The 23306-nt window shown below is 34.2% G+C and overlaps 1 protein-coding gene across 5 annotated transcripts in view; it reads right to left on the minus strand.

Annotated features, from left to right (window-relative positions):
- The window catches only part of LOC148945269 (uncharacterized), a 120578-nt gene that overhangs the window by 6663 nt on the left and 90609 nt on the right, over positions 1-23306 (minus strand). For 2 of the 5 annotated variants that reach the window (XM_089099567.1, XM_089099569.1), the window contains exons 6-10: positions 17537-17735; positions 12358-12539; positions 10104-10197; positions 6985-7173; positions 2858-2950 (exon numbers count right to left, since the gene is read on the minus strand). In XM_089099567.1, coding sequence (XP_088955693.1) covers positions 2858-2950; positions 6985-7173; positions 10104-10197; positions 12358-12539; positions 17537-17735 — 757 coding nt within the window. Of the gene's footprint in view, positions 1-781; positions 909-2857; positions 2951-6984; positions 7174-10103; positions 10198-12357; positions 12540-17536; positions 17736-23306 lie in introns of all 5 variants that reach the window. The other 3 variants (XM_089099568.1, XM_089099571.1, XM_089099570.1) reach the window with 3 other exon arrangements.

Consider the following 23306-nt stretch of genomic DNA (forward strand, 5'->3'; position numbering starts at 1 on the left):
CCACAAAATTTGAAGTGCCATTTTCGTACATGTATGCAATTATGTGAGTCTTAGAGACTAAGTATTTAAAAAAAAAAAAAAAAAAAAAAAAAAAAAAAAAAAAAAAAAAAAACGGAGAAAAACGGTGCATTGCTAATTTGATTTTAATACACCAATCATTTTTGGAGAGCAACTCCAAGACTTTCTATGTTTACTCATATGCTTTAGTATGGTAAAAGTTTTTAAGTATATTTCTGAATAACAGATTTAAATTGCACCCAAAAGAAATTATTTAGCATTTTAGGGCAAAAAAAATATTATTTTCTTTTCTTGGCATTAGCCCTTAATTTTAGAGAAAATAAAATTTATTGTTTTAAGCTCAGTGTTAAGATCTAAAAAATAGACTTGGTCATAACGGAGGTTTTCATGTTTTTTGTTTTCAACGGAGGACCCATTGTTTTGCCGATCTTCAGAAATACGATGCTGTACACCTTTCAGTCTGGTACTTTTGAGTTTTTTTTTGCACCAAGTCAACTGTAGAGTTTTGACGAACATGTCTACCGTGAAGTCAGTATAAGCACACTATAAATTGCAGGTAAAAAGAGGCACGTACACAGTTCGTTTCAGGATTTTAGGGGGGGGGGCAAAATCTCGAAGATACAGGGGAGATAAGTGAATTATGTAGGGTTGGGGGATATTTGAAATGTTGTACAAGTCTTGAGATTTTAAATGCCTCCAAAAGTCTAATCCCCTCCCTCCCCACCAACTGTGTACGTAGCTGAGTCAAATATAAGTTTCTTACATTAAACTGTAACAGTATATGATTGTTTGTCAGCTGAACCAAATCCACTACGAGAAAGGATGGCTCATCGTTCGTAGTGCTGCAGAGGCTCCTCTGTACGACGTCACTGTCCTGGAACCATTCGAGTCTAAAAGTCAAAATAAGTCAAGTCAGGTGAGGGTGTAAGTAGAATATGGTAATCAAAGTAGTATTGTAAAGAGTCCAAAATGTGTCATCGTAATAAAAAATTACTGCAGGAAGATAGCTTGAAGAAAAGCAAGATTGAAAAGGTAAATAAAATATATATTTTAAGAAATGCCTCAGAAGACTTAGATATCAGAAGAGATTACAGATACTCTTAATGCAGACAAGGTCAAGCTCTAGTCTCAGTAAAATCAAGTCTCCACGAGCAAAAAAAGTTTATTTTGAATTAGCATTTAAGTCTTCAAATCAGCTTGTAGATTAAAGTGGAAAAAAAGTTTATCTGCTGACGAAATTCTTTATGAGGAATTTAAGTAAGTTCGTATTTTTCCCTCCATGATTCACAGTAAAGGCTTCAAGATTGTGTCGAAAATTGTAATTTATTTTCAATGTTTTACACCAACAAATTTTATTTCTTTTATCCTTGTCGTACAGTTAGGGTCCCAATTGTATGTCAATTGGGTAGATCATTACCCACAATTAGCACGCTTTTCCTGCGCAGATCATTCTGCAATGTATATAGAAACAAAACATTTCGTAAGCTAATCCGCCGTTAACATTTCGTACTCTGGCTGCTCAATGCTCATTTAATTGAAGACAGATTAGAATTTAATTGCATCACAAAGAGTTAAGACTGAAAGAAGTGTCAAAAATTAAAAATGGATTGCAAAAACATATGAAACAGAACAAAAAAAAAACAAACAGAATTGTTGCTTTGTCATGGCAGAACTAAGAGTGACAGCTATAAGTTGCAATTTTGTTGACTTGATTTTGGGTTTTACATGCGCATTTTTGATATTTTAGGTTTTTATTTTGGATATTTTCATATTTAAGGAGTCCAAGGTGGTTTAAAAAAGAACATTTAGGGCTCGGCCATCGAAAAGCAAAAACTTTGTGTCAAAAGACTGGCTTTGAGTTAGATACAGTAAGAGCTTATTTACTCTGTCATCTCGGAAAAATTGCTTGATGAAAATTCAGAGTAAAAATTTTAAAATAGGGTTGAAATCTGAAGAAAGGGACTTGGTAACCCGTCTTCAAAAGAAATAGAAGCTTGAAAAATGTTTTTTTCGCTTTCTTTCTCTCACCCTTACTCTTTTATGTTGTTTCTTCTTGCACTGTAGAAGGCTCGTCTTCAAGCAACTGACCATTAATAGCAGTTGAGAAAACCATTCATATATTGCTCAGTTGTTGTTACAATCTTCCGTAAAAGTTATGTCACTTAATAAACTAATTAATTCTTTTGAAAATATCCAGCCCAAAAGTGAAAATAAATATAAAAGAAACTGTTCTCAATTAAATTTGTACACGAGGAATATGCTATGCTGTATAACATAGATTTTACGAGAACAAGCAGAAAGCGAGTTGTCAAGGATTTTTTTAGGCATGAACCTAAAAAAAATTATTATATGAAAATTATTTTCAAATAAAAATTTTCATTTTCTAACTCTTTCTGTGAGTGAAAAAAAAACAGAACATTTTTGAACGGAACCAGATAAAATGGGAAATGGATTGAGCCAAACAATACACCTTGCTTAACTTAAGTTTGAAGTTGACAAAACTATATACGAAGATTTGTGAAGCAACTATTTTCAATCACAGCACTTAGAACTTACAACTCACTTAAAATATAAAAAAGAAAAAAAAGATGGTCCTGATTAGTAAAGAGTGTCAGCCATGTCAGCCAGTTGTTAGAGAGACTTCCACATTTAATAAATAGAATGTCAATGCACATCGTACAAACCAGTGTTAGATTATCAGAGGCCCCCTGAAAAATTATATTTTCCTTCCGACACATTGTCATGCAGCATGAAAGCTCTTTCACCTTTTAAATACTTAAAAATGAAGCTATAGCGGAAAGCAAGTTCATTAATAGACCAGTCTTGGTCTTACACATACCAGGCCTGTAAGGCAATGTATTCCAGGAGCAAGGAGTAGGGGTATAAGGTTTCCAAAGACGATTGACATCCGCTTGACTTCCAGGTAAAGAAGCTAAAGTGAAAATCGTGCTTTACAAAAGTATTTACATAGACACATACCGGACAATAACCTTATTCTATCCTTCATATACCACCACTAACTACCTATAAACCAAAAGCATCAGAAACATTTGAGATTTAAATTATTTACATGTTTGTCATCTAAGGTAAAAGAAACGCTAAGAATGAGGACGTTTTGAAAATTGTAATTTGAGCTTAATGGCTACCATGAAATACGGGAGTAGTAATTGGACTTTAAACCAATACAAAATAAAAAGAAATCTATTGCTTTCCCACGCATCCTGAACTGATACAACAGGACTGATAACCATATATGGCGAATCAGGCATATGTGCCTAGTAAGCATGTAAGCACTGATTGTGATCATCAAAACCACAACATAGTGCAATAAGCAATTTTTGAGTAATTATGGATTGAAGTTAGAGTAACATCGAAAATAATAGCAAATGCTGGATTTTCAACAAGGGTAACTAGAAAGACGTCACATTACGACTAGGACGGTAATTGGTAAAAGTACGGTGACAATTGGTACACGAAAAAGGATAACGGTGATAGTGAATTTAGCTTTAAAGTTTTTTGTAGGAAATGCGTTTTGATTTTGGACAACTCATTTATTTCAGGGCGAGGGCCAAATTCATCGGAACAGCAAGAAACAGGCAATTTATGAGATTCATGGATAATATCTTATCCGGGTTTTGCTGAAAAAACAGGAATGGAAGTCCCTCCTCCCCATGCATACTTGCTTTGTAACTCATTACCGTAAAAGTTTTCACAAACATATTTTGACTTTGAACTACTAATATATACATTCGAGAAAGAAAATGAGAGAAAACCAGAAAAAACATTTGATACTTTTGAATGCTGGATATAAAGTGCCCTCAATATTCAAATAAAAGAATATTCTCGAGACAGAGAGGTTAAATGTTGAACAAAATCCATAATATGCTTGGTACAACAGTTATAATACCCTTTCACTTTCAAATCATTGTGTCCCTGACATGACAGGTTAAGCAAAAACATCAATATAATATCTTAAAATATGGTAATCTCACTTCAACTGGACTAAATCAGATTAACCAATAAGTTACGGTTGAGCAAAAAGCATAACGTGACTATGTGAGAGCTAGCTGAATTAATGTCGTCTCATTTTCTAACGTACTTTTTACCGAGAATAGCCATTAATATATAAATTATTATTTATTACTCTGAAGATTTTTCCACAGTATTTCTCATGTTTTTTTTTTAGAAATTGGGTATGTAGACAATGATTGTGGTACTGACTAGGGCAGCAGTGTTTTTAATAAACTACCAGTTAAGTAATCTCATGAGTATGGATTCCCAATAATTCACTTTTTCATCACCATCGGTGACATGACTATCATTTTAAATCTGTGTGACCAAATATGGACTCTTACAGGCAAAACTTGTTGTTTATTTAATGAAAAATTGACTTTCTTTCGATTAGTTGGAGAAAAATACTCGTTTTTCTGCATTTGAAACCTTCCTCTCAAAAAGGATACGGGTTATTGAACTGTGGGGTCTGAGAAATTTTGTGTAAAATGACACGTCCACGCTTAGTGACTCATCGTAGAATAAAAGAGTTTTCATTATTGCAGCAATAGCTGCAAGATGGTAAAGAGTGAACCGTAGCCTATAGTGGACAAAACTCTGGCAACGTCTTTTGAAGGAACTGTCTAGTAGAAAAAAATCATTTATAGATAACGTAGGAATGATAAATAAAATGTGGGTTTAAACTGATAGTAAAATTTGATTGCAAAGGCAATTTTGGGGGATTTTGAAAGAGCTTGTGCCCCCCCTCCCTCTTCCGATAAAAATAGAGGTAAATCAAAATGAAAATTACGTTATTGGAGTCAACATTGTCGAAAATTTTAAACTGGAGACTTGCAGCCTTTCGCCCTGAAGGAGAATCCCTTTTTTGCATCGGTGGCACTATGTTTGCTACCACATCAATGGCGTCACATCGAATGCAATACCAAATGCTCAAAAGAAATAAACTATGTTACGTTTTTTCCCAGCAGTGGTCGTATTAAACCAGTGTTTTTTTTATAGAATATCGAGAGAGGGCTCATTTGAACAGAAATCACAATACCTAGTGCTTTTTAATCAACAAAAGAGATCATGCCACAGCAAATGCCATTTTCCGCTTCAACACATCAATTTTTTCTCAAAGGGGGTTAAAGTGCCCAGGTATTTTTCCTGTCTTAAAACCCCAAATTAAGTTTTGAGCCCCCCATCTGGAAGAATACGGAAAATCACTGTTTTCCCAGAGGTAGTAGTGACGTCTCTTTTTTTCAGTTGGGACTCATTTAAAAGCTACAACTCTATGAGGGCTTTTTAAACATTCTTCTTGATAAACCCGTACTAAAGTGCCATACGAAGCCAAAAATGGCACTTTATGGTATCATTTCAGGAATGAACAACTGGAAAGTATAACAAGAAAGCCAATTTAATCTCCATGGTTGAGAATCCTAAGCCAGAGGTTTAAAATACTTGTATACTCCCTCTCCAAGGTCCCTTAGTAAGCGAAAATAAAGAAACATGTTAAAAAAAAATAATATAAAGTGAAAAAAAAATCATTGAATTGTTTTCATAAAACAACTGAATTTTGTATTCGCTATATCTTAAAATTATCGATGAAATTATTCCCCTTAGACTTTTTATCCTTATGACAAATTTGCACATATCTCGGGGTAAATTTTAAGGGAGATAGGAAGTAAACCTACATCCAATGCTCTATTTTCACAAAACTCATGTTAACTTCTTTATTTTCAATGCCTAAGTTAGACAAAGGACTTTTTGTAAGGTTTAATGTCTACAATTAAAAAAAAATAATGTCTTCCATAAGTCTTCCTTATGGAAGCCCCTTCGCAAACCCTCTATACAGTTTGAGCGTCATTACTGTTTTTTTTAAAACAGCATGTATTTTGAACACTGCGGTTTCTTTCTCAGAACGTCGACAATAGAAAACATTATCGCAATAATCAAGATTACTGAAAAAACTAATGAAAGTAGACAGATTGTTCAATGTAAAATTACATTAATCCCTGGAAGTCCCAGCAGAGTTTTAGATATTTCAATGTTCTAATGTTGGATCACAATTTAAATTTGGACAAAATTTGAACATTCCGTCAAAATTTAGGATCAACAGTTCTTCTCTACAATCAATTTTCAGCAATTGTTTTACAATAGAATTTCAGGTGAATTGGGTAGGGGTTTAATTAATTACATGGATTGACAATCAGCATGATTTTCGGTCTTCAATAGGGCTGATGCCATCCTGATCCGTATGATCCAGAATAGTGACAATAATTTATTCCATTTTTAAATGATCGTGGGCATGATGGATCTCGCTCACCACTCTCAGATGAGCATTATCATGAGTCGAAAAGAAAAAAACAATTTAATGAACAATCTACATAGCTCATACTTGCAGAGATATATTACAGACTTTTTAAAGTACTTTGTCAGAATAATTGTTGACAGAGAGAGAAGAGAGAGAGAGAGAAGAGAGAGAGAGAGAAGAGAGAGAGAAGAGAGAGAGAAGAGAGAGAGAAGAGAGAGAGAGAGAAGAGAGAGAGAAGATAGATAGAGAGAGCGAGATAGAGAAGTGAGAGTGAGAGAGAGAGAGAAAGAGAGAGGTGAGAGAGAAGTGAGAGAGTGAGAGAGAGAGAGAAAGAAAATCCCAGAATTACCCTCTTAAACAGAGAAATATCACCAGAATTGTTTTTATATGTTGATCAAGGGGATTCCAACTCCCGATCCTCCTATGAAGGACAGAAAATGGCAACAACGCTGAAATAACCAACGTAACACTTTTAAACTATAAAAAGAAGAAAAAAACCTTTGGGTGGTTTTGTTCGCAACCGACATCGACAAATACTAACAGCCCATACCGAGAAACATGCAGAAAAACTTGAATTCTAAACTACCTTCGCCAACAACAAAATCTAAATAGTCCAAAGCCACAAAATAGGAAGCATATGCTAAAAGGTTGGATTTTCTTACCCATGCCAGAGTCATATGATCGGGAAGGCCACAACGTGGGTGGGTGAACGTATATAGCGTTGCTTCCTAGGGCTGATTGTAGAAGTGCCCTTCTGCCTTCTGCTGCTTCACGCTCACGATCTTTTTCAGTGCTTCTCCGTCTCGCAAAATTTGAAATCCTAGCTCGTAGACCACAGTAGTAAGGGTCATCTAAATAATAAGTAACGTTTACGCAAATACTTGGCTATCAAGAAATTGTATTTCAAGCGGAATGATTTAATGGATATGTACCGATTCTTTTTCCCTTCCCTCTATGTGACGAAAAGTAAATACTAGAGAAGAATGGCCCGTTAGCTGTACTTGACTTAGTTTAGCTCTTCAAATGGGCTGGGAGGCCATGCTCTTCATCATCCCTTATTTGTTTGAACTTAATACCGACTTTTTTTCTTTCTTTTTATCTGATCGTGAGAAAAAGGTTATACGTATAATTGAAATAGTTCCAATGAAATTAGTCCAATTTTTAGTTAAGTCTAGTAGCCTACCGCAAAGGGTAAGTGAAGGGGGAGGAAGTATACCTATAGTCACCTTTTACCCTATTTCATGTGTTAAACAAGATACGACGTAAAACTACTGCGTTAATTGTATTTTGTGGATCACGGAATCATGTAATCGGAATCTGTTAGATGCCTCAACGAAAAATTATGTGCCTCTTCTAGGCTTCTAGATATTTTTCACACCAAAATTATGTATCTTCTAGGTTTAACGGGTATGATCCTAGAGAGAGATTACATTTTTTTTCAAGGCATTTCGACTTAGTTTAGGCTTTCTGATATTTGGCATTCATATAGAGCTTGGGCTCAGAAGAAGAACGGAACGAGTCTAGATACAATAGAATCTCACTCATAGAGGAGGAGAGTCATGGGTTTTCAATAATCTTAATACTTGTGCGTTTACTAGAATAGGTAGTCAGGTCTCATCCAAACTTGATTCGAAGTAAAACCAAGTGCCATAATTGGATGTTTGAGGTGTTCAGACACAATTCGACCTCGAAGATACATAATTGCTTGTTATTTCATAATTACTTTGTCATGTATCATTACTTGTCATGTATCATTACTTGTCATGATACATGAATACTTGTAATCCAGACATCTGACAGAAGGGGTTGTCAGATCTTGATCAAACTTGTTGGTAACTAACAACTCTGGGGATTCAGGACTCAAACCGACTTGCAACAGAATGTAACATATTTATTATTTTTCTTTAAGGATTGGATTTAGTTTTAATCATTTCTAAATTAATGAAGATCTCCTTCTTCCCTGCCCCATATAATTGACAGTTTCACTTCGTTCCAATTGGTTGAAAAAGAAATGAAAAAAAAAGCAAAAAAGCAACAGGCCCGGAGCTTCCTTAGCTACAAATCACAATTTCCTCTGCCACTAATTTCATCTACCCATTTTATTTTGGAGAAAAAACAACAACAACATGTTACTATGTGACATTAAGCGAAGATAACTCTACGTTTTGAAAAATGTCTCATTTTTTCCATATGCTCAATAAGCCTTTAGTCCTAGACCGGGTATTGCTCCGTTGCCTCCTCCTAAATGACATCCTTCATCAAAAGAGACATTACATACCCCTGTCAAAGTAACTAGCGTGGCCCTTTTCATATACGAAGTCAACTTGAAAAATTACTTTTTTTCAATTAACCCAGCATAATAAAGCAATAGCGACTACAGCCAAGAATTTGCTATTACGCCAAATTATCCTTGACCTCAATGAAATGTGTTTTTTATTACAATCGTTTCTATTGTAGTATCGTAAAATAAGCCGCATCATTTAAAAATATTGTCTAGTTTTGTGACTTTGTTAAATATCATAGTATAATTGTCTTTGCAAGTATATTATAAATTATGTTGTGCACTTTTCCCACAATATTATAAAAAAACACAAAATTTTCGATTGCAATACGATACATTCAATTGGAGATCAATATATTATATATTCTAAGTATCAAAAACATTAGCGCACAATTCAAATACTATAGTGTTTTCTATTTTAATGAACGAATCAAGGAGTTTCAGATTTACATTATTGGTTTATGTTAAGGTTTATATCTCCAGTACAATTTCTGTTATGTTGTTTTGCTGCTCTCCTATGACTTCATTAAATCAATAAAAGACAACATTTTTACTATTATCCTATAGCTGTGATTCAGACCCATCTATATATCGAATTAAATTTTCGAAATTGAAGTAAGTGGTTTTTTAAATTGAGAATACTTTGAGTTTTAGTTTAAAATTGTTGCAAAAGGGATAATTTTCCTATTTTTTAAGCAAGTTTAGATCCATCTTCAAAAAAAGTCTATGTACTATTAAAATTCTGGCTCGGTAAATGGATACATCTGAGACAATTGAATCCAAAGATATAAGAATGCTGTTCTTTTGGAGCGTAGTTACACCTGCAGGCATGACGCAACATTGCTTGTTTAAGGGTTAGCATTAACCTTAAAGGAAAGAAGTATTATGCTACTGAAATCAGTCGCGGATCCAGGGGGCGAGGGGGCGGGCGCCCCCTAACGTAGTTTAAAGTAGTGTAGTTTACTTAATTAACGCAAGTTTGTGTAAATTAAACTTGCTCCTAACGCAAGTTTATCGGATCAACCTGACTGAAATCGTCCAAATACAAAAAAAATACATAGGAAATACAACATAAACAATAAGAGATTCATGAATCGTTAGGTCTATGCGACAAATTAAATGGATCAGTTTTGAGGGGTGATTTGGGGCGGAGCGGTTGTGTGACAGGAGAAAAGGTTCTTGGGATAGCCAAGTAAGATATATCTTAGAAAGTTACGGTGAAGCTAGGCAGTAGAATAACGGGGAATGATTTGGGCTAAATAGGGGGTTGGGTTATTTCAACAGGTAAGGATTATTTTAGGGAACCAGGAAATCCAAAAAATAGCATTGTGATATAACCATCTCTCTCTGTATGCTAGGATTAACGATTCCTGGGGGGGGAGCTTTATCCTAAGTCAAGGCTTAATAACGAGATACTAAAATGGACAATATATAACAACGAGAAATTTTTACGACTTCGAATAGATTATAGAAGAAGATGACCAAATTCAAATAGCTCACCATATTTTTTATCTTTTTCAAAGATGTGATCCTTGGCACGTTGAGCTTGCATTGCTTTAAATGTTTCTTCATCAATAGCATCATCATAGTCGGGCTGCAGAAAATGTTGAGAATATTAATGGAATATAGCAAATCTCTGTTGTTGGACGAAAAACTAAACATGTAGGATATTGAAACCCACTCTTAATTTGCACATGTTCCTTGAATAAAATTACTTAATTGTTCACAGGTAATTTAAACAAAAAAATTTTTAGTTCAATTCTTCCAAAAGCCATCGGCAAATAAAACACTTTCAGTTACAGATTGGCTATTATGAGTTTGCTTTAAACAATAAAATATTCAGTTCAAATGTTTAGAAGGTCATAACGTAAATACAACACTTACAATTACAGACTGGCCGTGTTCGTTGTACTTTAAAACATTTGATCATAGTTTTACAATCCACCCTGAAAATTATTAGGGGTTTGGAATTCATCAGTTTCTAAAGCCACATTCCAATGCGGTTACACATTTTGTTTTTAAGACACTGTTGTTCTGTGTATAATTTACTTATTATAAATAAATGAAAAAACAACATGTAATTTAAACAACATGTAATTAAACAAACATGTAATTAATTTGTTTAATTAACATGTAATTAAACAAATTTTCTCAAATGACAGTTAACAACGCATAAAACTTGAAACAAACAGAAAACATGGCAGGGTTGTCAACGTCCTCAGTGCTTAACTCTTTGCGCTGAAGTTTAACCAACGCTTTGTCTAACGCTTATTACAACGTAACAAACAATGTTACCAAAAGCGTTTTATTTAACGATTTCCTTTTAAAACATTTGAACTGAAAGCGTTGTTGTTCGAAGTAAATACAACTAAACTATTTCTTTATGCATTGTGAAAAAAAGGTTTGTAAAAAATTGTGGCAATTGTGACGAAAAGTACTTTAGCGTAAAGAAAAAGGTGTCAAGGGTCGTAAGAGTGCTCCATATTTAGGATATGTTTTGGTCATTTTTGGTTTTGGCGTTACTTTTCAGCTTCATTTAACAAAAATGAAGATGGCATAAGAATACGAAGTTACTCTGATCATTATTCCTTTCAATTATGCTATTTGGTTTTATATCTCGTTTCAAGAAATTTAAGAATTATTAGTCAATTACTCAGTGACCTTCAAGAGAAGTATTCCCAAAAAAGTTCTCATCTTTTAATTTGCCCCTATTTCAGATTCAATTTGATTTCTTCCAATGACAGACTGGAGACAAATGCAAATTTAGATTTTATTCGTTGTCTAGGTTCAGCTGAATCCTTTGCACTTTAGATAGCAAGCATTCATTAAAAATTTCTTCTGGATTACAAATACATACCTATCTTAGATGCAAAACATTAGGCTGGTCAGGGAAGCAGAATCTACGGTAAACAATCCCTTTTCAGAAAAAAATCCAATAACTTCTTTAAGTTGACTAGCTGCCCAAGGTAAATGTAACGTTCAGGCATTTTCAGGATTCGGTATTTCGTTTTCATTCATAGGACTCCTCTGTTTTCTTTAAAATATAAGAGAAAGCTTATCTGGTAAGCGATTTTTTACCGTAATTATACTGTACCTATTATCTGACCATAAAACAAAATTAATAGGAAGCTTAAAAAATACCCTTTTTGAAGATGATCTTGAAAATATTGCCTTAGGAGCAATAAAAGCGTTAATCAACTACAGTAGTGATCCTTATAAAGACACTGATTTAATTTAGGAGACTCTTTCATTGCAGTTTAGTTAGAGTATCCACTTAATCCCTTAGGATCAGGGCATCAGAGATTTCTTTGTCTGGGATTACAGATAAAAGCCTAGGGACTTGTGTGCAATAGAAAGATTAATATTAATTTGGAAAGCTATTAATTATCAAATCCTATTTGGGAAATGGTGCTTCGAGATAGTGAAAATATGGATAATAAAATAAATATATGCTTAAAATTGTGACTGCATTTTAATCTATTTTTTTTTTCTTTTTTTTAGCAAAAGATTTCTAAACAATTTGGCCATTTCCCTTTTATGAACAAATCTATAGTCGTTTTGTTAACTTTCGAAATTTCAAACTTACCTTTCTTAAAGATGGTATTTGCCATAACGACTAATAAATAGCTGTGTACTTTTTATCCAGGCCTATTCCAGGGGCGTCGCTGTCAGACGAGAATAAATAGTTTTTTACTTTAGCTAAACTAAAAACGAAAAATAATCAATAATAAGGAATAATGACGAGAAAACGAACCTTGGGTATTTTCTGCCCATAATGCCCATCTCTAGGAGGAAGTTTGGGGGGCTTATCACTTCTTCTAGGCGGAGCACCTGAACCTGAAGACCCAGATGACCCAGCACTGCCCCCTGCGACACTGTACGGATCTTCTTCAGGCATTGCAACTCTATTCCTTGAGCGACTTTCCATTCTCTTCACTAAAACAAAATATATTATTAATAATCAATCAAATAATTCATTGATATGAATTATAAATTATGAGCAACCCTTGCTCATAAATAAGTAAATTCTAAAAAAAGATCCTTCAAATCAATTTCGGAAGAAGATGACACTCTAAATCTAATAGAAAATAATGGAAACAAACTTAAAAATTAGGGACTGAGGGGAGGGGTGTATCATGAACAATATAATTTTAATAATAAATTAATTTACATTCCTACATGCTTAGGACGGGTAGTCAAATAATAAAGATTTTCCGCCATAAGGAACTGGAAAATAAAGGCAAACTACATTTTTTATTATTTTTTTTTTGCATAGCAGCGATTAGCAACCCTAAGCCCTACGCTGGAGCGTAGTTACAATACCCTATGCAGGGAATTTGTAGGTGAGGGTGAGTCTGATTAATCATCGAAAGTAGTAGCAATAAATGTCGTTGATACAAAATTTCAGTAAATATTTACTCCATAGGTTAATTGGAAAATGAGTGGTCACTCTTCTTCGAAAAACTAATTGAAGTCAAGGTCAAAACATGAACCTAAGGTATTTGGAAATGCCAAAAAAAGCCCCATACAGATATAAGACCACGCCTTATATATTTTTGATTGTGTAAGTCTAAGTAATTTCTCACTTGGTAAGTTAAAACAACCATAATAGAGCATAAGCCTTGAACTTGGTAAGTGGTACAAGGCTGTAAATTAAAAATTTGTCAGATTAATAAATGAATTAAGATTGATTAGAAGCGGTATCTTTTGTTTTTGTGCGGACAGTACGACTTCCTAGCTGCCCACAATGACGTTGCACCTTTACGCTCAGATGTTTTGAATAGTTCAGATTAAATTATTTGATGTGAATACCATTGCTGAAGTGCTTATTTTATGTGACTGCATTTTTAAACTGAAATTCTACAAATCTCAATGTTCTAAAACTCATTTCGACTTGATGTTTAAAGCAAATCACCTGGCTAAAAAAAAAACATATATTTTGGTGTAAGTTTAAAGGAACAAAGCACACATCCGTATTCACAGTGAATTCAGAGGCACATTTAGAAGAAACGCGAGAGCGAAGAAATCCGTAGAAAGATTTCAAAAGAGATAATCAAAATTGCCCGCTGATGTTATAAACATAGAAACAGCATACAGTAAATTTAACGTCAGTTTGCTCAGAATCACTGTTTTGTAGGTATAACAATTTGCTATCAAGGGAGAATATGTGCTACTACTACTACTGCTAACAATTCATTGCAGCCAAAAGCAGCTAAAGGTCAACATATATACAATTACTACTACTGAAAACTCCCCAGAGCTTTCTTTAAATATTTTTCTGTAACTTCTTATCACTCCATTTGAGTATGTCTCTATCGATGTGTGATATCTGAAAATATGTGTTCTGCAAACATTAAAATATTAAATCTAAACTACTGTTAATGTTCTAGGTCCAGGGAAAGCCTAGGGCCCAGCCTACTACTACTAATACAAACTCATAAAAACATCGAGGTTTTCGAAGTAAAATGAAAAATCACCGCCCTCCATATTATTGCGTTTGAGGCTGCACCTTTGCCCACCCCCCAAAAAAGTCCACAAAATATTATAAATAATTTCGTAGTTCCTTTCCAATAAAGTCTATGGGGTTGGGTCTTGTTTGCAGCGTTGTATGCTATTTAGCGAATTCAATCTTGTGATGTGATTTTTTTTTTTTTTCATCCTAAGAACACTTCAAAGAAATCTAAGCCGCTCTTTTACGATAGACATATTGACTCAGATTGAACCAATTTGTTCCTATTACCAGATAGCTCCTTTTTAACATCAAACAGTTCGTGATAACGAACTATAAGTAAGGAGCAATCCGGCTCAATAGCAACCGAAACTCTAAAAAACGGAATTTTTATTCCAATAGATATATCAAAAGAATTGAATTTGTACGCTGATTTTAAATATATAAGTTTTATTAAATTTAGTTTTACCTATCAAGGGTTACAAGCCTGAGAAAATTTGCTTTATTTTTTTTACAAAAAAGGAAGAAACGCCCGCTTAAAATTAATAGAATCTTAATGAAAATCACACCATCAGATTCGGCGTATCAGAGATCCCTACTGTACAGGTTTCAAGCTCCTATCTTTTAAAATGTAGAATTTTGTACTTTTTGCCAGAAGAAAGAAATGCATGTTAATTTATTTGTTTTTCTTTTTTTTCCAGGGGTGACCGTATCGACCCAATGGGCCTAGAAAATTGGGAGAGGGCGCATTCTAATAGAAATTAAAAGTTTTAGCGCCCTCCAGAAGTGCCCAAAAAAGTGAAGGGCAACTAGGCCCCCGCCCACGCCACTTTTTTCCCAAAATCGTCCGATTAGAATTCTGAGACGGTTATTTTGTTCAACATAGCTAATAGGCTTAATAACTGTCTTTGGAGATAACGTAACACCCCATAGCTCCTGGGGAAAGGTCTTTAAGATATAAAATTTGCCCATTGTGTACATATAGTATTTGTTATTCGGAAGTATGCATACATTTTTCGGATGGGGAGGAGAGGACGAATTTTTTGCTGGGGGGGGGGGCTCTGCACGGGGAGAATTTTCCATGGAGAGAATTTTCAAGGGGGCGAGCTTTTCAGGGGAAACTGCATACTGGGGGAATTTGCAAGAATTCCTATACGAAATTTCTTTATATGTCTTGCTTTCTCTGTACTGATTCAATTTTACGCGTGGATGTGTTAAGGGTAAATGTCCGTGGTAAATTTTCACCAGGATGGAATATGTCAGAGGGTATTTCCGTGGGAAGGGGATTTTTCCTTGGAGGTGGAGCCAGATTTCCTGGTATTATTTAAAAAACGATCAGAAATTAAATAAAAAAACAAGTCTTTCAACTGAGAGTAAGGAGCAGCATTAAAACTTGAAACGAACAGAAATTATTACGTATAAGAGGGGACTTCCCCTCCTCAACACCTCACTCTTGACGCTAAAGTTTAAATTTTGCCCCAATCCTTATAAAACGACTCTTGCAACTCAAGGTTTTGATTGGAACAATAAGTAACTTGTTTTTTAAATACCGAAAAACTTTAGCGTGAAGAGCGAGGTGTCTAGGAGGCGGCAGTCCCCCTCGTATACATTATAACTTCTGTTCGTTTTAAGTTTTAATATTGATCTTTACTTTCAGCTGAAGAAACTTGTTTGTTTATTTACACACTGAAGAAACAAAAACAATGAAATTAAACATAAATGTCGCTCTTGAAATCTGATAATATATCTGGATCAACAAACTTTAAAGATGGGAGAGCTCTTATTCAATGTAAGTTTTGTTTTTTTAATATACAAATATTAATCTTTCATCAATATGTGTTGATAAATAATTTTTCCAGCTGATTATAAATTATCTATTGCTTTCACGTAAAATTAATTTTGAAATCAATTTATTTACTCTCAAACGCAAGCTGAAGCACAGCTTATTCCAAGGTTATCCTCCATCCGTATATGGTTAGACAGACCTATCTTAGGAAGAAAAAAAATGTAAATTTCTTTAATGGGCAACTCAGCATGGAAATGTATAGAAATGGCAAAACAAAGAAAGCTATCATTATCGGGACTAGCATAAAGGTTTTTTTTATTACAATTGTGAAATGTTCACTCATATGTGAAGATACACAGTGTAGAATCATAATTATACCTTGCGAAATCTCGGTTGCATACAGGTAAGCATAGTTAACTATTAAACAAGGCGTGTTTTCTTCTGAAATCAATTCAGCTTTTGAATCTGACTTAAAATTTAAAATGTTCAATAGAAAATAATGCTCAAATTTTTTTTATGTCAGCAACCTAAACAAGACTGAAGGACCATCTGACACACAGTGCTTCAGTTTGTTTACGTTCGCTTTTTACGTATCCCCTCTTTGCATCCCATTGCCCAAAAGCGCGGTTTTGTGAGGATTTAGCAGGGAGGTTTACTCCTCAGTCTGCTCTAAAATTGATCCATTTTTAAAGATTTTGCCGGCTGCACGTCTTCGCGAAATTCATACATTGTGATTTATTTTTAGATTACAGCAGGTTTTTCAGCCTCGTTGGTTGAGTGATTCATTGTACCTTAGGTCTACTTTTCATTTTCGCAATACAAGGGGTAGTGTTGATTTCCGTGCACATAGAAACATATACAGAGATACCAGGAAAGAGAATAGTTTAAAAAGTGATATTAAGTTTATTGACGATCCCCATATACTTAAAAAAACTGCTTTCTATAGAATATGAACTTTGATTTATTGTGCGGGGATTTTGCTGATATATTCCTAGAGGTAAAGTAATTCCTAGAGGTAAAGTAATGATGTTTATTTTTATATTTATTTTTTAGTATGGTGGCATTATTTGTGCCAGTGGCCATTTTTTTTTCTCTTTTTGTTTCACCTCCCCGATAAACAAGCTTTGCTTTTAAGGATAGTTAATTAATTACAACTTTTCGTTTATGATGTGTTTGTTAATATATCATTTCTCTCTGTCTTTGGTAACCTAATATCCTCCCTCGGTAAAACGTAACCTAATTATACTTTCTTTCATTAAAGCCATAGAAAATGCGACTGAGCCGCAATTTTCGTTAAGTCTACTGTTTGATATGAGGTCGTTCAAACGAGTACCTAAAACTATCCTTCGACATTTACCAAGGAAAGAATCTAGCATACCTTCCCCACCTCCCCTAGCGCCGAGGTTTCGGAATTCGGATCCATACTTGAATGCAATAATTACTGCAGCTTCTACTATCCTAGTAATAATGATAATTTATACTTAACCTCATTGTAGTAGCACCAATTTTTTTTTCTATTGGAGGTATATGAAAAAAGAATGTTTTGGGACATAGTTACTCACAACTGGCGCCAATGCCACATCATACAAAACGCTTGACGGCTATAGAGAAATAGAGAATAAATATAGAAAGAGTAGAGTGAAATAAAGAATGAATAGAGAAATAGAGAATATGTATAATATATCAAAATTTGCTTACTTGGTGGCATTTTTGATTTGAGCATATCAATAGCAACAATATTGATAAGCATCACCCATATTGGGCAGTCTAAGGGATCCGTTTCATTTCTTACAAAACCCAAACTCGTAATACACTGTTTCTCAAGCTGTCTTCTATCTGGATAAGCTCGTTGGATTTCTTTTGTTATGTTTTGCTGGAACTTTTTCATGTCAAAGAGCTAAAATATGTAAATAATGATTAATAAACTAGATACAGTAAACTGAATAAACAGAAGTATTAATAGAAACAAAAACTAGAATAAATAATATAACCTGATTGTCTCAATGAAAATTTCTCGACAAGATCAAGAGAATCTTGAGACTTTTAAAGCCTGCAAGTGTTTAGAAATTCCGAAGTATTATTGGACAAACTGTGATAGAGGAAAAATACCTAACCTAGGTACCTTTTCCCCCCTAACCCCCCCCCCAAAAAAAAAGTTTAAATATTGTAAACGCAGTGACAAAACACGATTTGTAATCCAATTCTCTTTTGAAAGAAGCCCGTTTGACTAGTTTCTTAAGGATCTTCCCTATATAATATCTCGCTTGTTGCCCCGCTACTACTAAAGTAGCTAAACTAATCCAAGGTGCGACCGACAATAGACCCTCTGCTCCACTGCTAAAGCCTTCCAAACTTTAAATTTCATAAGGTCAACCCCTGTCAAACACATCTTTTCCATCCCACCCAAAAACTTTAATAAAGTGAGATGGAAGGAAATGTTTGATAGCATTTTGCACCAGGGGGCTTAAAGATGTGGTGGGTTTGAGGTAGGTGTGGACGAAGAGTTTTTCCCCGATTTAGATTATCAGTAAGTTTCGTTTTGGAATCATTGTTAAAATATTATTTAAAATTCTTATCAGCTTCATATACCTGCACACAGATGAGGGCGGGGTCAAGTAGGCAATAAGGCAATAATAGACCACCAGATGAAAAAAAAGGACCTTTCTTCTTGTTAGGTACATTTTATGTATTTCTTCTTGTGAAAAAACCATAGAAATTGGTTTGTCTTTTAAGCACAAAAGACAAAAGGTGTGTCTTGTAGGTTTATTTCTTCAAAAAAGTAACTACCTTGGGCCCTTAACCACAGCTAAGTTGTCAATGAGGCACCTGCTGTGATCAAAGTAGAAAATAATGTCCAAAATAACCATCAATAAACGGGAAAGGTTATTTATTTTAAAAACAAATTTCAAGCAGTTACTGTGATATGAGGGAGGGAGGACTAGTGATACCTTCTAACCACATTAGATGTATTAATGCAGCCAGGAAAATTAATTCAATATTCTTACATGAAAAGATGTGTCTGCATAATAAAGGTATGAGTTACTTTGGATTGCTTGTAACAGGAGTAAATTGTTTTTAAAGCCACTCTGCTTGACTAAAGCGGCTGATAACGGTTGTACACTTATACCCAGGGAGGAAAATGGTACTTTATCTTGGCGGAGAAAGAGGGGGAAACATTTTGTCTTGGGCAGATTGAAAAAAAAACAGCAAAAAACTTTCAAATTATACGAAAAGCATACCATATAAAAGTGCATTGTCGAGTTGTCCAGCATTATATACCCAAAAATTCCAAGTGAAGAGGAAAAGTGGTAAAAAATACTCAAGACCTGTTTCCATTTTGATGGAAATACCACTGATAAATCTAGTTTATTAACAACAATTATTTCCATTAAGTAAATGCGAATTACTTTTTACTTTCTGGTGTAATTTTGTGAAATACCAGAACCGTTGCTTTAAAATATTTTCTTTGTGTTAAAAATTAATAAATATTCCTTGTTTTTTTTGTGTTTTTTTTGTGTATTAAATTGTTACTAAATTATCTTCGAAGGTCATTTTTTTTCTCGCCATTTCTGGAAAATCCTGTTTATTGAGCACCAGTTGAACAGCAATAACCTGCACCCTTGGGCAAGAGGAAACCCAAACACAACTCGTTTTGCATTTTAATACTATATATAGCTAACTTCACATTGTTCTTTGCTTTTTAATCCGAACTTATTTAATTTGTAGGATGAATCATCTACTATCTACTACAACAAAACATATCCTAGAATTACTTTAGTCGATTAAGGAAACCAATTTCGCTCTTCGGAATTGATTTTAATACAATTTTTTTCTTCTTTAACGAATTGAAATAATTCATTACAGAACATTCAAGATAACCAAGAACTGTTCCGTAATAAATTTACTCCTCTGTTACAACTACATCTGTAACAAATTAAAGAATATTTATTGGAGGTGTTTAAACCAATTCAGGGTGGGGGGGGGCGGGGAATCTAAATGTGAAGTCATATGATGTCTTTCGTGCCATTGATTAGCCGAAAATGTATACGCAATCTTTTAAGCTAATCAAGGGGTTTGTCAGTAGTGGTCAAAATCCTGAGGGGGGGATTTGTCAGTATTTCGTCAAAATCCTGAGGGGGGGGGAGTTGGAGCCAATTTTTCCAAATGAAGTGAAAATGACGGCAAAAGCTAAAAAATGAGTCACATATTACCATAAAGGCAAATGTATACTAAACAAAACTGACCTGTTTCTCTAGATACTTGAATTATGCAGGCTTATCTTAATTTTGACAAGATGTTTTTGCAGAAACTAAATTTCAGCTGGGGAGGGAGAGGGAAACATAGGCATTGAGAGGACATTTGCCACTCCCCCTGCCTTATAGAAAAATACGCCCCTGTTTGTCAGATTGGGTGACCTCTCTACCCAGCCCTCAGTACAGTAATAAATACACAGAACTTGCAAAAGATCCAGATAATTAACTTAAATCGAACAAACAAAGAGAAAGGAAAGTGAATGTACACGTTCGAAAAGTCAAATTTAAACTTAATTAAGAAAACAGTCACACTTGCGGTTCATTGACCTGTGTCCAGTTTTTAGTCATTGCGTGTTTTCCCTAAATTTTTGCTCGCTACAAGTATTGGCAAACGGAAACGATCCAGCCTTGGTTATCAAGTGTTTTGATACTGACCTTGCTATAAAACAAAAAAAATAAATAAAAAAAAGTGTGACATATTCGTATCTAAAACACAGTAAAACGAGATATAAAGAAATTCAAATGCTTTGGACTATTAGTTCTTGGATAGAAATCTTGCCAAACGAAAATGTTCTAGCATTATCGGGGTTGATAATAATTGATTTAAATTTTTGTTGGTTTAAGATCTCATTTATCCAATCCCAGTATAATTTCTGGTGGTTTTAAGATTGACTTATTACTGTTTGCTGTAAGTTGTGCTTTTTTTCGGATAAAGTTGTCCTGTCTTTTGTTGCTTTTTTCTATTCCACCAATTTCAGATTGCGAGAAAGCAGTACGTTTGTTTCCTCTAGAGTTTTACGTTAGTGTGTGCGTCAGGCAAGACTGAAGAATATGACATTTAATTTTAAAAGACGGGTACAATTATTACCTGGACCAAAAAGGGTGGTTTTCCCTTGTCATTGAGACAAAACTTACAGTTTTTATGCGTAACAGCAACACTTGTTACGTAACAGAATTCAAAATTATATATATTATATATATATATATATATATATATATATATATATATATATATATATATATATATATATATATATATATATATATATATATATATATATATATATATATATATATATATATATATATATATATATATATATATATATATATATATATATATATATATATATATATATATAATAAATTTCGAAAATCAATTTCTCTCGTCAAATATAATTCAATACAAATTAAAAATGATCACTCAACCAATGGTTCCTCATCCTCCCCTTCCAATAAATACTTCTTTAATCTTTTCTTAGATTGCTGTAGATGTTGGGCCGCCTTAATAGTCACCGGAAGCACCGCGTTGAAATGACAACTTTCTTTGTAGCGGTGCGTGTCGGGAAAAAAAACTCAGATAATGACTAGAGAAAAAGGCTAAGTTCTAATTCTGAGCAAAAAGGAGCTAAATCCTGGTATGACTCGAAAACAGGTTGGAGGAGCAAGGAGAACTTTGGCCGTATGTCTCCCCCTTTCTTCACGTTAACTTTTTACTAAAAAAGAAGGCATTTTGCATACTGTTTGAATTTTAATCCCACAAAATTTTCATATTATGGTATTAAAAGCAAAAACCAGGCCTGTAGTCACTCCAGAACTCCTCGCTCCCAACTACTGACTTTCTGGCAGACAGATAGGCCTGTTACACCCTTTTTCAACCTGAATCATGGAAAAGCTTTCGATTTATATGACTGGACGGTAAAAGCGGGCGTGTGGCCTCTCTTATATACTCAACCTCACCCAACGTGAAGTTTTTAGCAGAAACAAAAGCAAGTTGTGCCTTATTTGATCCAGAATCATGCAAGTGCTTTGAATTAGTATTGCTGAAGGCACAAAGTTAGCTCATCACCTCCCCAACACCCCCTCCACCCTTCCCCTTCCATTTTTGTTTGCTACCCGAGTATTTATTCATCCGCATTAATGGAGGCACGAAATTTCCCTCCGCTTTTTACATAAACCATTGTCCTTGTTCTCCTTAACTTGTCGAGGATCACCAAAAATCCAAACTTGACGAAACTTTCCTTGTGCTTACTCTTTTCACTTTTCTTGTGCTTACTGACTTTAAACTGGTCGTAGTATAGGTACCCTTTTTCATATTCCTGAGAACCTGTTCAGAAAGCAAGTACTCTTGTACAAGAGAAAAGGAGAGAAAACATGGTAAAAGCATAGATGTGCTGAGCAATATAAAACATCTTGTTTCTCATTGTATATTATTAAGTCTATTGGGCTGTAGATGGCAGATATGCTGTCCATCAGGAACCAGGATACAAAATAACTTACTGTAGCTTCTTATTGTAGCTGACATTATCACTACGTCTGCACCTTTGCTACATGAGCAGTAGTTCTGTCCTTCTTTCTCCAAAAAATAAGAAATATGGAATTAGTTTTTCCATGTAATTACACAATTTCCCGTTTATTTTCAACAATTACCTTTTGTTACTACTGGCATTAACTACTTGACAGTCATTTCGAAAACTTTTTCGGTTAGTTATTATTGTTCTTTTTTTAAACAATAAGCAGTGGCGTCAATTAAAGACAATTTAGGAGGAGGGGGCAAAATGTATTTTTCAATATCTAGGGGGAGCAAATTTGTCGCTGCAAATTTGATCCATGGTTTAATTGATTTTATGGATACATAAATATTTGGGTAAATAGGGAATGGCATTTCTTATTTTTTTTTGGGTACTGTCTATTTGTAAAAACTTCCTTAGCTTTCAAAAACTTTCCGAATTACAGAGTTTCATGCTGCAACGACGGAAAACCATACGGATTCGAAAAACTACGAAGTCTGTGGATTCAAGGTAGAGAAAAAGTCTAGCAACATGGAATGGTTTTTTCGCAGATGAAAAGCTCAGGGCTCTGCCAATGTCTGTTTTAAATTACTATAAGATCTATTTTGAAATCAAAAACATTTGCCTTGTCTAAGATAACAAAAAGTAAAAAAAGGCAAATTGGTATAAAGCCTTTCATTAGCCTTTCAACGGGCCTCAATCCAACTTCTTTTATCTTTATAGCAATGAACCAAATTGCACATTATAACATTATAAGGATCGCTGCGTACATATTTTGTGTAATATATATATATATATATATATATATATATATATATATATATATATATATATATATATATATATATATATATATATATATATATTAATGGTCGTATTCCACAGCACGCGAATTTCGCTTTACATATCATGAGTGAGCATGCT

Source organism: Artemia sp. Qi Xiang Cuo, chromosome 13 (genome assembly GCF_049724085.1).
Source record: "Artemia sp. Qi Xiang Cuo chromosome 13, ASM4972408v1, whole genome shotgun sequence".
NCBI classification, from domain to species: Eukaryota; Metazoa; Arthropoda; class Branchiopoda; order Anostraca; family Artemiidae; genus Artemia; species Artemia sp. Qi Xiang Cuo.